The sequence below is a fragment of the Eumetopias jubatus genome, unplaced genomic scaffold, assembly GCF_037043125.1.
Source record: "Eumetopias jubatus isolate StellerSeaLion01/CBP00866 unplaced genomic scaffold, mEumJub1_p1.0 scaffold_16, whole genome shotgun sequence".
Taxonomy (NCBI): domain Eukaryota; kingdom Metazoa; phylum Chordata; class Mammalia; order Carnivora; family Otariidae; genus Eumetopias; species Eumetopias jubatus.
Window position 1 is genome coordinate 24,696,514 of NW_028274822.1, and position 15,422 is coordinate 24,711,935.

The window sequence follows — 15,422 nt, forward strand, 5'->3', positions numbered from 1 at the left end:
GTTTCCTGACACCCGGTGTCCTGGCAAGAAGGATGGTTTCCCTACAACTTGCTCCCCTGCCTCAGCTCCAAAAGTACAAAGCAAGCCACACCCACGGAGCAATGTGGCCAACCTGAGACCATCTCTTTCCCTTCAGTAAGGATCTGCAACGCTGCCTGCTGCCTGTGGGTGTTTCTTACCAGGTGGGGGATGGAAATTAATAGGACAGAGCCGGGCAACTTTTGGCCGGGCTTTCCTTTTCATGTTACATTAACCAGTGCTTGCCTCTCCAGGCTTGAGGAATTGGGACTGGAATTGGAATCCTTCATTCCTCTCCCCTCCTTGAGGCAAAAAGAAATAGATGGCTTCAATTTAGGGAAAAACGCATTTATTTGTCTTTGCCTTGAGCCTTAGACATGCCAGGGTGGCAGGGGCTTTGGCTGGGGCCAGCCTGGTCTTGCTGAGGACAGTTGGCCTAGGAGACATGTGAAGGTAGGCAGGGTGGAGATTCGCGCCTCATGCTGAGGAACAGTGCGGGGGGCAGGTTGTGGGGGGGACGGTGGAGAGGAGCAGGGTGGGCCCCAGGAGGCAGGAAATGGGCTTGCTGGGATTTTCTATCAGTTCTAACAGATATTTTCTGTTTCTTGTGATATTTCCTGACTTTAAACTAGCATCCATCTCTACTCGGTGCTTTTTAACAATACGGTTTTTTTAAAATAATTTTTTAAAACTGTAGCTGGAAAAGCATGTAACATAAAACTTACCATTGTAACCATTTTTTAAAAAGATTTTATTTATTGCGGGGGGGGGGGGAGAGAATGAGCCGGGGTTGGGGGGGCAGACTCCCCACTGAGGAGGGAGCCTGACTCGGGGCTTGATTCCAAGACCCTGGGATCACGACCGGAGTTGAAGGCAGCCGCTTAACTGACTGAGCCACCAGGCACCCGTCATCTGACCCATTTTTAAACGTACAGTTCAGTGGTGATAAGTATATTCACATTGTTGCACAACAGAACTCCAGAGCTCTTTCATGTTGGAAAACTGAAACTTTATACCCATTGAACAGCTCCTATTTTTCCCTTCCCACCAGTCCCTGGCAACCACCATTCTACACTGTTTCTATGACTTAGGACTACGTTAAATGCCTATATAAGTGGAAGCGTATAACATTTATCTTTTTGTGACTGGCTTCTGTTAGCGCAAGTTCCTCAAGACTCATCCGTGTTGCAGCCTGTGACAGAATTTCTTTTTTTAAAGCTGAATAATGCTCCAGTGTGTGTATATACCACACTTTGTTTAACCACTCTTCTGCTGATAGATGTTTGGGTTTCTTTTACCTCTGAGCTATTGTGAACAATGCTACAGTGAACAAGGGTGCGCAAATATCTCTTTTCAACATATACCCGGAAGTGAGATTGCTGCATTGTATGGCAATTCTATTTTTAACTTTTTGAGGAAACTGCAGATTGTTTTTCATAGTGACTGCACCACCTTGCATTCCTATCAATAGTGCACAAGGGTTTTGATTTCTCCACATCCTTGACAACACTTGTTATTTTGGGGGTTTTTTTGGTCATAGCTATCCTAAGAGGTATGAAGTAATCTCTCCTTGTGGTTTTGATTTGCATTTCTCCGACAATTAGTGATGTTGATCATTTTTCATATGCGTCTTGGCCATTCATATATTGTCTTTGGAAAAATGTTCAAGTCCTTTGCCCATTTTTTGTTATTTGCTTTTTGTTGTTGAGTTGTAAGAGCTCTTTGTATATTCTGGATATTAACTCCTTATCAGAAATATGATTTGCGAATACTTTCTACTATACCTAAGTTGCCTTTAATGATATATCTTAAACTTCTTAGGCCCACTGTTTGCCTTCATTTTAATGGATATTTTGTTTTCTTGGTCTCCATCTTCAAAATAGACTTAATTTTACAGTTCCAATTTAGTTATTCAGAGAAGACTACCTAGCTCCTCTCTGACCAGTATGAAAAGGTTTTGTGGTGAATGGAGGGCGGAGTCAGTGACATTTTCCTCCCAGCCTATAAACAGTGGACCAGATGTGGGCAGCCCAGAAGATCCCTGGACATGTCACCTTCAGGGTAAACACGCATGGCTGGGCCCAGTATTGTCAGATCTAGCAGATCCCTGAAGCCATTGGGTTTGCCCTGGAATCTTTGAGTCTCCTGGGAGAGCCTTGTAACTAAAGTCCATCTCAACCTTCCAGAGTTTCTCTGACATAGCTCTTGGGAGTGTGCCTGGAGCCAGACACCTATACATATTCTTAAGGCTCAGATAAAAGTCACATTTCTGTCTGTCCGTGCTGTCACCCCTATGAGCTCACCCACCATTAAAGTCCTATAACGCACCAAATCTCTGTTCCTCGGGAGGTTGCATATGCTGGGTTCCTGTGGTCTTCCTGATAGCTGTTTTGCAGCCCTTGCAGTACTTGAGACAGTTGGCTGATGGGCTGGGAGAGGATTTCCATATGGTGGGCATTTTTCTGTCCCACACCAGGGTTCTTGGCACAAAGAGGAGCAGGGATTTGGAGCACACTGCAAAATAAAGGGATTTAGGTCCTCCAGAAGAATAACCGTTCTTGGCCTTGGGATGTGAGCAGCACCTAGTACTGTGCCATATCTGAAGACCAAATCCTGTGGCGGCGGGGGGGGGGGGGGGGGGGCATCTAGGCACAGAGAAGCCTAAGAACAGAGTTCAAGGGTATGGCCAGCATCCCCAGATTATTTAGTAAAGAGATCAGAGGGGTTGGCCTCATGAACAGACCACAGGGTGCCCTTGTGAGGTTTCATGGGCTTCAGGAGGGAAAGAGACCTTGACAGGACTTGTCCAACTTTTAATAATCATTCCCTGGCAGCCCCTCCCTCTATATCCAACCTACAACCCGTATTTTGTCATTTGACCTTGGTAGAAGGGTAGAGCATGGTCTTGGTAAAAGAGAGGAGACTGAGCTAAGAAGTTGGGTTCCTTTGAGCCATGCTCCAGGGGAAGAGCTGTTTCCCAGCCCTTAAAAGCCTTACATGGCCTCTGCTCTGGAGCAAGAGGTTTGTGGAGGTTAATAATTAACTCAGAGGGCCTGGTTGACCTCCTTTTATTCCAGTTTCACTTTCCAACAGATACTACCTTATTTTTAAAGACATTTGTGGCCCTTACCACACCCTGAAATTGGAGCAGAGCCAGAAGGAAATTCTATCCTTTACTACGTTTCGGGGATAGGAGGCTAGTGAAGGTAGGGGTGATGTTTGTACCACCAAGAATACAGACCTTGGGTCTCAGCATCAAGTTTTATTCTGTGTTTTGCTTTTCTCCTACCCAAGGATTCAGGTCTAAATATTCTCAACATTGTACAGGAGAAATCCAGCTCCCTCTAGTATATAAATTTCTTTGTGACAGTTTAATGTTGTGAACTATAAATTGATCCATTGTGTTTTAAAAAATCATCTCTGGTGATGGGAAGAATTATTACAGATATAATCCTATTGTAGAGAAGTTGCCCTATCTCTCTAGCTGTGGCTTTCTGAGGTCCGTTATCTTAGACAATGTCCAAGCTCCCCAGACCCCTCATTCATCTCTGGCCCTTCAGCAGACATGACAGTAATTACACTAGATGGCGGAGGAATTGTTACCAGATCCTATCTTAGAAATAGGGAAATTGTGAGCTAATTTTAGGCCATCTCAAATTAATGAGAATATTCTTGGTGGAGTGCTACCAACATAAACCTTTAAGAAATGACAAGTGGGAGATACTTGAATCCTTTATCTGTGGAGCTCAGTCCGAGCCCTGCACGAACACCTGATCGCTATTATCTGGCCAATTGCTAGGGTGACTCTTATCTTTCCTGTAGGTTTTATTAAGCTTCCTCTGGGGGTTTACCGGTGTCAGCAACCTGTGTTGGGGTGCGATGGGGGTATGGGAGGAAGTGAGGTTCTAAGTGACAAAAATCCATGTCTAGGGCCATCATCTGGACTGAGGGGGCCCCCCAGTGCAGCAGGACAACCAGCACAGTAGCCTCTCCTGCATGGCCTAGAGCGCAGCTCCTACCTGGGCATTGCGTCTTTGATCTTCTTTTATTAACTTACAATTAAAGACTGTTTTTTAATATGGTTGTCTCCAAACAGTTGACTCCTTTGATCTCAAAATGACTCTCCACTTCTCCATGTCTCATACCTTGGTGGGGGAGGTAGGCACAAGAGGTGGGAGAAGCCTGATGTTTTCTGGGCACTGACACGGCCCTGTTGGCTGTCTGATGCATTTATTCTCTATTGGGTGCTGCCTCTCCAATACTACCAGCCTGCAGCACCGACATTTCTATTTAGGAGTGGTAATTAGGGAGTACAATCTATTGGGGAAGACTGGCATAATTTTATATAAGATTGAGAAAATTTACTTGCCTATACTGAAGAATGAGGGGGTAAAATTTAAGGTTATGGGGAGGCTGAAGCCTGTGCGCCCCTACCCCCACCTCAGGTCCCTTGTTGATACTCCTACTCCTGGGAAGTATCCTTGTCTACTGCCCTTTTCTGATCTTTTCTGCCTTTTCTTAAAGTTTTCTTAAGAATGTGGCCTCAGAAATCACTGTCTGCCCACCGGGGTGCGGGGGGTTGGGTTAGCCTGGTGATGGGTATTAAGGAGGGCATGTTCTGATGGAGCACTGGGTGTTATACACAAACAATGAATCATGGAACACTACATCAAAAACTAATGATGTAATGTATGGTGATTAACATAATAAAAAAAGTTAAAATCACTGCTTCACATTTTGGCTTTCTGCATACTGACTCTGATTTGGAACAGATTATTCAATCTCCCCATGCCTTAGTCTCTTCCACTTGTAGAATGGCATTGTGGGCACTGAGTGAGAGTTCCTGAAGCTTCCAGGGCTGAGCTCTCAGTAGGTGCTCATTCCAACCGTGGTGTGAATGAGGAGAAGCCGCCTCTTCCTCCTGCATTTCTGCCCCTCCACTGCCTCGGCCTGATGACTCTGCCCAGTGTACAAGATGGCCCCACTCATTTGTAGCTAATGCTGCTGATCCTGCTAGACCATTCTGGTTTGGCGAGCTTTACCACGTCCGTTCGGTTGTGTGAGTGAATCTCACCTCTGTGCCCCACTGGTCGCTTGAAGCCCTCTCATTTTTCCCTCCCTTAGTGTCTTTAGATCCTTTTTCATTACCTCAGTTACCACCAGCTTAAGTCACGCCCCGATTGGTCTTCTGGGATCATTACTGCAGTAATAATTGCCTTCCTGATTTCCTGCCTTGGGTCTTGTACACCTTCCCCCAAATCAGTTCTCCCCACCTCCTGCCAGTTTCTAAGCTGCACATCTGATTGTCATCGAATTGTGTGTAAACTCGAACTTCACAAAGATGAATTCAAAAAACAAAACATCCTTAACCAGTACTAGGACAACCAGACACTTGCATGCATTGGGAGGCTGGGGTGGATGTGGGGTGATAACATCAATTAGTTCCACCTTTCTGGAAGTTAATTTTCTTCTACCTTTTAAGAAACCATATTCTGACATGGTGATTCTGCTAGGATGATAGCGTCCTACAGAAAGAATTATGAATTCAAAGATGTATATACAATATTTGCCAGCATTGATAGCAAAAATCCGGAAAAGAACCAAAATGTCCTGTAATGGGGATTGGTTAAATTGTGAGTCATTTGTGTTGGGTGGGGGGACACTGCCAGCCCATGAGGGGCCTTTGCGAGAATTGGAAAAAGACACCCCCTCAGGGCAGAATGCCCCCCTCCCAGGCTTGTGAGGGACTTCTGTGCTGGAGTTGAGGGTGGAGCTGGATGCGGGGGGAGAGGAGATGAGAGTGGCCTTGTTGGAAGTCGCAGTGATTCCTTCAGTAAGACAAATGCCCCTTTATCCTCCCTTTCCCGTCAGGTTTGAGACCTTTGAGGTCAACAGCTTTGAGCAGTTCTGTATCAACTATGCCAACGAGAAGCTGCAGCAGCAATTCAACTCGGTAGGCTCGGCTCCTGGACCTGGGGTGTAGGGGTGGGGGTACCTCTTGCCCTGGGAGCAACAGCCTGGGGCACTTCTCTTCCATCCAGTGCCAGCAGGCGCTAGCTCTGCCCCAGCCTTCTCTTAGTGTCTTGCTGGTGCCCCAGCTTTGGGAAGGCATTCCCTGCTGCTCGGGAGGAAGTCTGAATGGGGTGGCTGGGTTGAGAGGGTAAATGATCTTCCCCTTGGTTTTGACTCCCATACCTCCTGATTCTGGGCTTCTGGGGTATTTGCTGAACTGCAAGCCAGTTGATTACTAGAATATTCTAGAGAAGGGCTCACATGGAAATGGGAGGGGGGGTCACCTAACCTAGCTCCTTTTCTGCAGTCACAACTGTGACTTAGTGCCCAAACCTTTTCTGATGGGTCTATGCCCTTCTCTGGGACTCTAAGCTCATGCGGTTGAAGCTCAGGGGAGATAAACGTCGGGATGTGCCTGCAGTTCACTAACCTTGACCTTTCACTTCTTACCCTAGCATGTATTCAAACTAGAGCAAGAAGAATATATGAAGGAGCAGATCCCCTGGACCTTGATTGATTTTTATGATAATCAACCTTGTATTGACCTCATAGAAGCAAAGCTGGGCATCTTAGACCTGTTGGATGAAGAGTGTAAGGTAAAACTGATGATGCGCTCGTTGTATTAGTTCAGTTCCAGGGTTGGGGGATGTGCGGGGGACAGCTGTGTGCTGCAAGGGAGCATGTGAGGTCTCAGAGCTGGGATTGCATGTGTAGTTAGCCTACCTTTAGCATGCTGAGAGAAACCTTGGTGTCCATTCTGCATGCTAGAAGGTAACTGTGATGATGAATGTGTACTTCTCTTGGCAGAGAATGGATGGTGTGGATTGACACAATAGAACAGTGGTGTGGATTTAGTGCCCCAGATATCCTAGGTGCTGAGAGAAAGACCCCAACTTTCAGACGGGTATCCCCAGAGAGTGAAGATCAAGAGCCCAGCACATGTTTGTCATGCCAGATGCATTACAAGTGATAGAGCTGCAAGCTTGGTGGCAGATGAGGTCCATAGGTTCCCCTCATCTAGGTTTTTGTGGATTCTACTTTGTAGGACAGGAATGTTCTGAATGGCCAGCATGGGGAGAGCCAGGCAGCCTTGGAAATGTGGGGCAGGAGGATCTGGGTTTTATTTTATTTTTAAGATCTATATATTTGAGAGCGAGAGCGAGCATGAGCGGGGGGTAGGGGCAGAGGGAGGGGAAGAAGCAGGCTCCCAACTAAGCAGGGAGCCCAAGGTGGGGCTCGATCCCAGGGCCCCGAGACCACGACCTGAGCCAAAGGCAGACGCCTAACTGAGCCACCCAGGCGTCCCGAGGATCTGGGTTTTATTGATCACCTAACTTCTTTGGCCTTCCATTTCCTGCTCTATGAATTAGTAGGGGCTGGATCTGATGATCTTCAGCATTTCACCTAGTTTTGTGGTTACTGATAAGAGGGTACAGTCCTCCAGCAGTGGAAACTCACATCAAAACGTGTAGAAACCACACAATTCTGGGTACTGCAAGGAAAAAACCCAGTTGCTTTTATTTTCTGGCCTCGCACATCTTGCCTCCCCGGATTGAGTGAGACTTGATGGTTTAAAGGAGAAGGTGTCTCCCTTCTAGGCGGGTGCTCCTATTTCATTGTCTTTGACAATGAAAAGGAATGGTTAGTGGAACAGTAGAAGAGGGAGTGAAATACACTGAAATCCCCAGACTTGTACATCTTCATTCTTCACAGTTTTTAGCATTTCTTTAGAGCTGTGGGCTTTGTCCTGAGTCAGCTCCAGGCAGGGCTTATTCCTCAGTGTGGCGGGCGTGTGCCTAAGCGTGCTCAGCTTGTGAGGTAGCAGTAAAGCTGATAGGACACTGGTTCCTGCATTGAGCACAACTGGCTAAATGACCGAAATCATGGCCCCAAATCTTGAGTGTCGTTCCCCTCCCCGTGCCCCGTGGTTCCCCACTCACTCACTCTCTGGGTTCAGCATCCACTGCCAACAGCCCGCTTTGATGCTCAGCGGCGCCCTGCTCCCCTCCTCCAGTGTCATGTGTGCTCCTGTCGGCAACCTTCTTCTCCCACCCCACACCACAGCCCCAAAAGCACCACCGTGTCCTGTGTCCATCCCGGGCCCTGGCTCCAGGACTCCAGCTCCTCAGTCCCCTCCCCAGGGGTGAAGGTTAAGACCTGATGAGGCTCTGAGGAGGCACACGAAGTAGGTGGTTTATCTTGTGCTGCTCTACCGTAGCTCTTCCAAGCGCTGTCACATAAAGCCCCGGGGCATGGTCTCTCCTTCCTTGTGTACACACACCTCTTAGAAAAACACCTAATGCTTCAGGATGATGGATTCTGTGAATCAAGCGGCTGCCTAATTGATTTCCCGTGATTTATCCTGCAGACAATCAAGGACCACGTGGGGTGGGTTTGCTTTGGCTTATGGTTTGAGGATCTGAGGGGCGCCACTGCCCAAGGGAACAGGTCCCAGGAATGTCAAGTCAGAGTGGTAGGAACCCAGGTGCAGGGACCTCAGACTGCTCTCCAGAGGGTGGGAGGCAAGCCAGCCAGGGGAAACCGGAGTTCTATGGGCTTGGGGAGCCAGTGGTTCCCAGGGTGGTGGGAGGTCCTCAGCGGAAAAGTGGAGCGGTGGACAACATGAGCACCTCGTTAAGGAGGAATACAAAACCCCGGTGTGGAGCCTTTTCCTCCCGGAGCTAAGTGCTCTCGGAGTCAAGAGTGATTCAGTGCGATGTGATACGGCTGCTCGGAGCAGCTAGAGGGGGAACCAACAGGTGGTGGGACCTTTGTCAGACCTCATGGCCTTCTACGCCTTAAAAGGGTGTGTTTTCCTGTAGGGAGATCCTACTGCAATGAGCCCAATGCTACAAAATAGGGAGGCCTGCTGCACCCTTTGGAAGCGCCCTGGCTCTGAGCCTGAGTGGGGGAGGGGGTCCCCTGGAGTTGGCTGTACCTAGGCGATGTGGTAGCCCTCAGGACTGTCCTGTGGGACTGCAGCGCTGCCTCAGACCAAATTCCTTTCCTCTGCTGCAGCTCAGACACACGCTGCAGAATGAGAACGAAGAATGGGGACTGTCCTGTGAAGAATTGGGTTCTGTGACCCCCCCATGTGACGGGACACAAAGCCACATGAAGGATTAGATTCGTGCTATAAAAGCAGCCACTGGGAAAATCACTTTTCCTGGAGAAGACACACAGCAGTAGGCAGAGCCAGTGAGCTGGGATTTAAATTAGAAATGTGGAGGTGGGGTGGCCCCGGAGTCCGTGATGGGTGCCTGCCGCTGCAGGGGTGCTCACAAACCAGGAGTTAAACCACCCAGGGCTCCTTCAGGTGGAAAAGCCTTTTTATCGTGGATTTGTAGTCAGCCCCTGTCCACACCATGAACCACAGCTGCTCCGTCAGTAACCAAGGGGGCAGGATACAGGGTGTTTGCTTACAGGAAATGTTTATTTCCAGGCTGCTCTTAAACCTCTCCCGTCCCCCGTGCTCTCTAAGGCTGCTGCACGACGTATGCCACATTCAGACCAGGCGTTCTCTGCCCTCGCTCTTGGAGGAAACCACAAGTTAGGGCTGATGGGACAGGAGAGGTCAGTGCATGGTTCCTTGGAAGTGACAGGTGGGCATCAGCAGGGATTTTCTGAAAGCGATACCTTGACCCCTGGAAGCAATGCTTGCGAGTAACACTACAGATGCTCTCAGTTTGGGGAGTGGGTGTTGGGGCCCCACAGGGCAGTCCTGAGGCAGGAGGCAGGCTCTGCCCTGGGTGAGTAGGATTCCTTTGTCTTAGGGAGCCGCCTGAAGAGCCGGCAGTGGGGGCAGACCTTCTGTACCTTGCTGTTGAGGCAGTGGAGGGACAGCATCCTGAAGGCCTTTCTGCTTCCTCACCTGGGTCCAGCCCACTCTCAGGAGACTTTACTCGGTATTAAGCCCAAGGGTTCGTGGTTTGTTGCCCCGGAGGTCTCCTTGTCCTGCGTGCTTGTGAACAGGTTGAAACTGGGGAGGGAGGGAGGTGAAGGGGCCTTTCCACCTCTGCTCCTGTACCTGCCGGGCAAACCCCACGTTCCCGTGTGACGGCCTGAGTCCCTGCCCTTCATGCAGCACCTCGGGGGCTCAGGCCAGCGCTGCAGCCATTCCCATGGTGACAGAGTGGGAGCGCTCTGGACAAGGTGACTGAGGAGAAGGTGTTGTGGGGAGAAGCCTCCCCCAAAGGGCCGTTGAAGCAGAGAGGTTGGAAGTGGGGGTGCCATTCCTGTGCAGTGGGAGCGTCACACTGAGAGAACTTGAAGTGGCCCGGACTGTCCAGACCCCGTGGTGGTGGCAGGTGAAGCTGGAAAGCAAGAACCATCAGAATGGGAGGCTCTGTCCAGAGAGGGTGTTTGGACTTGACTCTGAAGGCTCCGGGGACGCGGGGCTGGGAGGCAGGGACAGGTGTGATCAGACGTGAATAATTTCTCATGGACGTCACCGACTGCCATGTGGAAGCCAAGGTAGAGGAGAGAGATGGAGAGAGGCTTCCTCATGTGGTCCAGGCAGGGAAGACAAAGGGTTGCTGGGAGGTGCACAGGGGCTCAGGGGGCCCCTTCCTTTGGCAACAAGCCTGTGGATCAGAGAATTTGGTCGGGTAGCTGTCTGGGCAGCAGCCTAGCTTCTGCGACTTAGTGGGGAGATGAGGTGAGGTAGCAGAGGTGGTGGGTTTGACCCCCTCCCCCATGGCAGGCATGACTGTGACAGGAGGCTGGTGAGAGGAAAGGCAGGTGGACGTGGCCGCAGGAGGCAGGGGTGAGTGCACAGACCCCAGGTGGGGAGAAGTGTAGGGAGGAGGGGCGGACAGCTGTGGATGCTCGGGAGTTTCTGGATGTAAAGCGGGCCTCGGATTTCCCGCTTGGTTGGCACCCTCAAGGAGATGCGTCCTGTGCAAGAGGGGGCGGCTTGGATGCTGGGAGAAAGTGAGGCCGGGAGGGGAATGATTGTCCTGTCAACAGGGAAGCTCAGAGACCAGCCCTGGAGAGAGGGGAGTCATTGAGGCCAGCTCCCCGCTTAGATCTGGGCAGTGTCCTCATCCACAGAGGTGCCCGCTCATGATGAAATGTCATGGCATTTTTTTTTTTTTTTTTTTGGCAGTAATAGTGATTGATAATAAATGACCAGCAGGACTTGATGAAGGAGAGAGTTGACATGTGGTCTCATCCACTCGGGTGTGAGGACGGACCCATGGGTAGTTGGGTTGGTCCGGAATTGGTGTTTTGCTGAGCGCACAGAGGGGCGTTTTGTGAGGGTGGAAAGGTAAAATCCTGGAACAGGCATTGGGGGCAGCAGCCAGGAGCGAGGGAAGGAGTCCGAGAGGGTGCCGTCTCCGCCCCTGGTGCCACCGAGCGCCTGAGCCCCTGGGCTTATAATGCAGGCTGTTGGGGAAGAGGGGCTTGGGGAGCCTAAGGACTCGCCCTCTTCCTTATTTTTTTTTAATTTTATAATTTCAATAACGAAGAGTAAAATCAGGCATTAATGCATTTTAACAGCTTTATTGCGATGCAATTAACATACCATAAAGTTCGCTCGTTGAAAATCTACAAGCCCTGGTTGGCAGTCGGTTCAGAGCCGAGCCACAATAGCAGAACCCACCAGCAGTCACTCTCCCCTCCCCTGCACTCACTCCTCACCCCCACCGTTACTCCCCCCTCCCCACCACCCTAGGCAGCCTCTCCTCTTTTTGCTGTCCTTAAAGATTGGCCTATTCTGGGCATTTCATATGCATTCAAACCTGCGCTTTTTGATTGGACAAGTGGCCAACGCTGCGGGTCAGGGGAACTGAGTCTCTGAGGGACAGTTCCCACGTAGATGAGGACAGAGCTAGGATCCAGGCTCCTCTTCATGGTATTTTATCAAAACGCAAGATTTGCTCGCTTCTTCCTATGCTTGTTTCGAATCTTTTTTGGAGATAAGTGCCTTCCATCTAACCCCATCTTCATGGCTGCTTTTAAATCTCTCTTGCCAGGCAGGAAAGCACAGTAGCAGGGAGCATATGCTCCAGGAGCCAACCTGGCCCAGTTTGAACCCCAGCTCTGCTGCTTCCCGTCTGTGTGACCTTGGGCAAGTTACCTAACCTCTCTGTGTCCGTTTCTTCATCCGTAAAATTGTATAAACATAGTGCCTAGCTGATAGGATTCTTGTGAGGATTAAGTGAGTCTATACATCTAAAATTATAGAAAACTGACCAATAATAAGTGCCATGGGCATTCGCTGTTAATATTATCCGAGAATCTTAATTGTTAATTCCTGCTGGCCCTTACTTTCCATTGAGGGTGGTGGTTAAGAAACAACGCCCTTGTCAGGAAATATGGGTACGTGTTGTTTTCCTGCTTCGCTCACTGATTCATGCCAGGCTGAATTAGGGAAGATGTAGGATTATGAAGTCTGCTAACAGAAGTCCAGTTTCTCGTAGTCAGGACAAGATGATCTTGAAGCTGGCAAGGGTGTTGACCTAAGTGAGTCTTGTCTTCACATCGTACCTCTCCTGTTCTGTCTGCCCCAGTCCTGCCACTGGTAGGTCTGCTGGGGTCCTGTCCTCTGGCCTCACCTCCAGCAGCCCTGCGCAGCTGACCCTTCCCTTCCCGTGTACCTGCTGTTTCTAAACACAAAGTGCTTGAATACCAATATAAAACAGTGTATATAAGAGTGCTGAGAATCCAGTGTATTTTTGTCTGCTCAACACAATTAATAGCCTCTGTCAAGAAAAAGTGTTCTTTTCTTGAATTACCTACAGCACTTAGTACTGGGTATTCAATAATGGTCACACTAAATTGAATATGGAGAAAAATCTGGTTTGCTCACTTAGAAATTTGTTCTTAAGTGTGTAGGCATTTTTCTTATGCCACAGATTTTGTTGGTTTACTAAACAAAACCCTTTTTAAATGGCTGGTGTAAGGGTCACCTTCAACCCTGCCTCGTCCAAATGTACAATATAAAGTAATAAAGGGCAGGTCCAGCTGTGAGATGTAACTGAGGAATGGCTGTGTGCATTGGTCTTCGGGCACACCTGCCCCCTGGAGGAGGACCATCATCCTGGACAATTTGAGTGGTGGTTACAGTGACTCTGTGTTATATTTTCAACAGAGTGAGTTGCTGTTTCACTTTTGAAGCCAGCTCTGAAGATACTGGAAGGGGCTGCCCTTCAGAGTGCTTAATGCAGTGAAACTTCTAAATTTAAACTTGGGGAGGGCAGAGAAAGTACTGCATAGCTCATTCACTAGGTCCTTAATACCCGGTGTGTGCCCAGAACCCAATTCCAAGTTCCCTGAGGGGCAGGTAAAAAAATAAATAAGCCCTTAAAATTCCTTGAGCCCAATGAGCTTACACTTTGTAGCAACGAAGCAATACGCAAAACCCGGTGATGGACTGTATTAGTGCATATGTTATAGGAGTTTAATTGTGAGGAATTCCCAAGTGAGATCAAGAGTAGCCAGGAAAGCCTTCAGAGAAGAGGGCAGACTTGAGCTGAGCCTGGACAGTGGTGTTTCGATGAGCACAGAGGGTAGGCTTTCCTGCCGCAGGCATTGGGCTGAGTGAGCAGGAGCATGGCACTAGCGGTGGGCATGGCACAGTCGTGATGCTGAAGTCACGGGCCCACCTGGAGGGAAGACACATTTTCAGATTCGTTCTGACACTGCTCCTGTGACCTTGGGCTCCAAACTGATGCTCCTCTAACCCTATCAGCACCTGTCAACCAGAAGATTCTTGGAGGCTCAGCGCGTTCCTAGGGACAGCACTGGAGCCAGCCCACCCGGCGGGGTTGAGAGTAGGCTCTGCGGGATCCAAAGCGTTCGTGGCCAAATCTTGTTTTCCTTGTCCAGTTAGGGTCCAGCCCCTGTGAGGTCGACTTACTGGTGGACTCCATCTCCCTCTGCCATGGCTCTCTGCTTGCTTTTTCCTCTTCACAGAGCACTCTGTCCTCTTGCGTGTTTCTGCAGGTTCCCAAAGGAACTGACCAGAATTGGGCTCAGAAGCTCTATGACCGGCACTCTGGCAGTCAACACTTCCAGAAACCCCGCATGTCCAACACGGCCTTCATTGTCGTCCACTTTGCTGATAAGGTGAGTCTCTTTGTGGGCTTCGGTGCTCTGTGAGCCCCACCCTACAGAGACTCAGGGCTAAGAGGGAGTGGTCTCTCTTGAATTCAAGTGGCCTGAAAGTCTCTTAGAGTCTTTGTCTACCCTCTTTCCCTCCCCACATCCCCTCTGTGATACATCAGACTGTCACTACACTGGCAGAGCCCCAGGTGGTGGGAGCGGGGCTACAGCTCCCCAGTCATGTGCTCGACAAATATTGAGGGTCTCTCTCCTGGGAGGACAGGAGCACGTAAAACAGTTGTGAGTCCACCCTGGAGAGTGAAATAAAGCATGAGAACAGAATGGCGCTCTTCTTTGGGTGACTCCTTTCCTGGGACCTGGTGTACACAGAATTTTCCTGCATGGATTTCTGTTTGCCTTAGCCCATGCTTTCCAGATTTTAATTTGCACATAAATCACCTGGGGTCTCCTTAAAATGCAGACTCCACGGGCGCCTGGGTGGCTCAATCAGTTAAGCATCCGACTCTTGCTTTCAGCTCAGGTCATGATCTCAGGGCTGTGAGATCAAGCCTCGAGTCTGGCTCCATCCTCTGTGGAGTCTGAGAGATTCTCTCTTCCTCTCCCTATGCACACAAGCTCACGTGCACACTCTCTCAAATTAAAATCTTCAAAAACAAAATGCAGGTTTTAATTTGATAGCCTTTTCAGCACCCAAAGGAGGCCTTAGGTCATCATATGGGAACCCCTTTTTTAAAATAATGTTTTTCCACAAAATGAATACTCAGTTTCCTCTATATAAATCCTGATCACATCTTGGGTTTGCATTCTAAATGGGAAATCTGTGGGTTTCCCAGCTACTCACCACTCGTTAGAAAACACCATATGGATGAGATGAAAGGACTCAGGTGCTCAGCTGTGGAAGGCGCCTGGTCAGGTTGAAGCACTTGACTCCTGTTTTTGTTTCCCTCTGGGGCCCCAGGTGGAGTACCTTTCAGATGGTTTTCTGGAGAAAAACAGAGACACGGTGTATGAAGAGCAGATCAACATCCTGAAGGCCAGCAAGGTAAAGGACATCAGAGGTGGGGTGCTAGAGCAGAAACGTCCACAGCAGGACCGGGCGTGGGTGGCGTTGGCCCCACCCCAGGGCGTGGGGGAAGGCAGAGATGCCAGGCAGGGCAAATGTGAAGGGGCTTGTAGGTTATTTCCATCTGAAAACATTTGAGGACGGCCCCGTGGAGGGAAGAAAGCAGGAGATGGTGAAGGACAGGGGCGACTGGGAAAGATACCAGTTAATAGAATGACATTGGGGGGGGGGGGGGCACGAGAAAGGTGACCGTCAGGAG

At 49.5% G+C, this 15,422-nt stretch overlaps 1 protein-coding gene across 2 annotated transcripts in view; it reads left to right on the plus strand.

The window, feature by feature from the left end:
- The window catches only part of MYO5B (myosin VB), a 356,309-nt gene that overhangs the window by 238,588 nt on the left and 102,299 nt on the right, over window positions 1-15,422 (plus strand). For both annotated transcript variants that reach the window (XM_028098354.2, XM_088019706.1), the window contains exons 11-14: window positions 5,890-5,971; window positions 6,486-6,626; window positions 13,981-14,103; window positions 15,059-15,142. In XM_028098354.2, coding sequence (XP_027954155.2) covers window positions 5,890-5,971; window positions 6,486-6,626; window positions 13,981-14,103; window positions 15,059-15,142 — 430 coding nt within the window. The remainder of the gene's footprint in view (window positions 1-5,889; window positions 5,972-6,485; window positions 6,627-13,980; window positions 14,104-15,058; window positions 15,143-15,422) is intronic.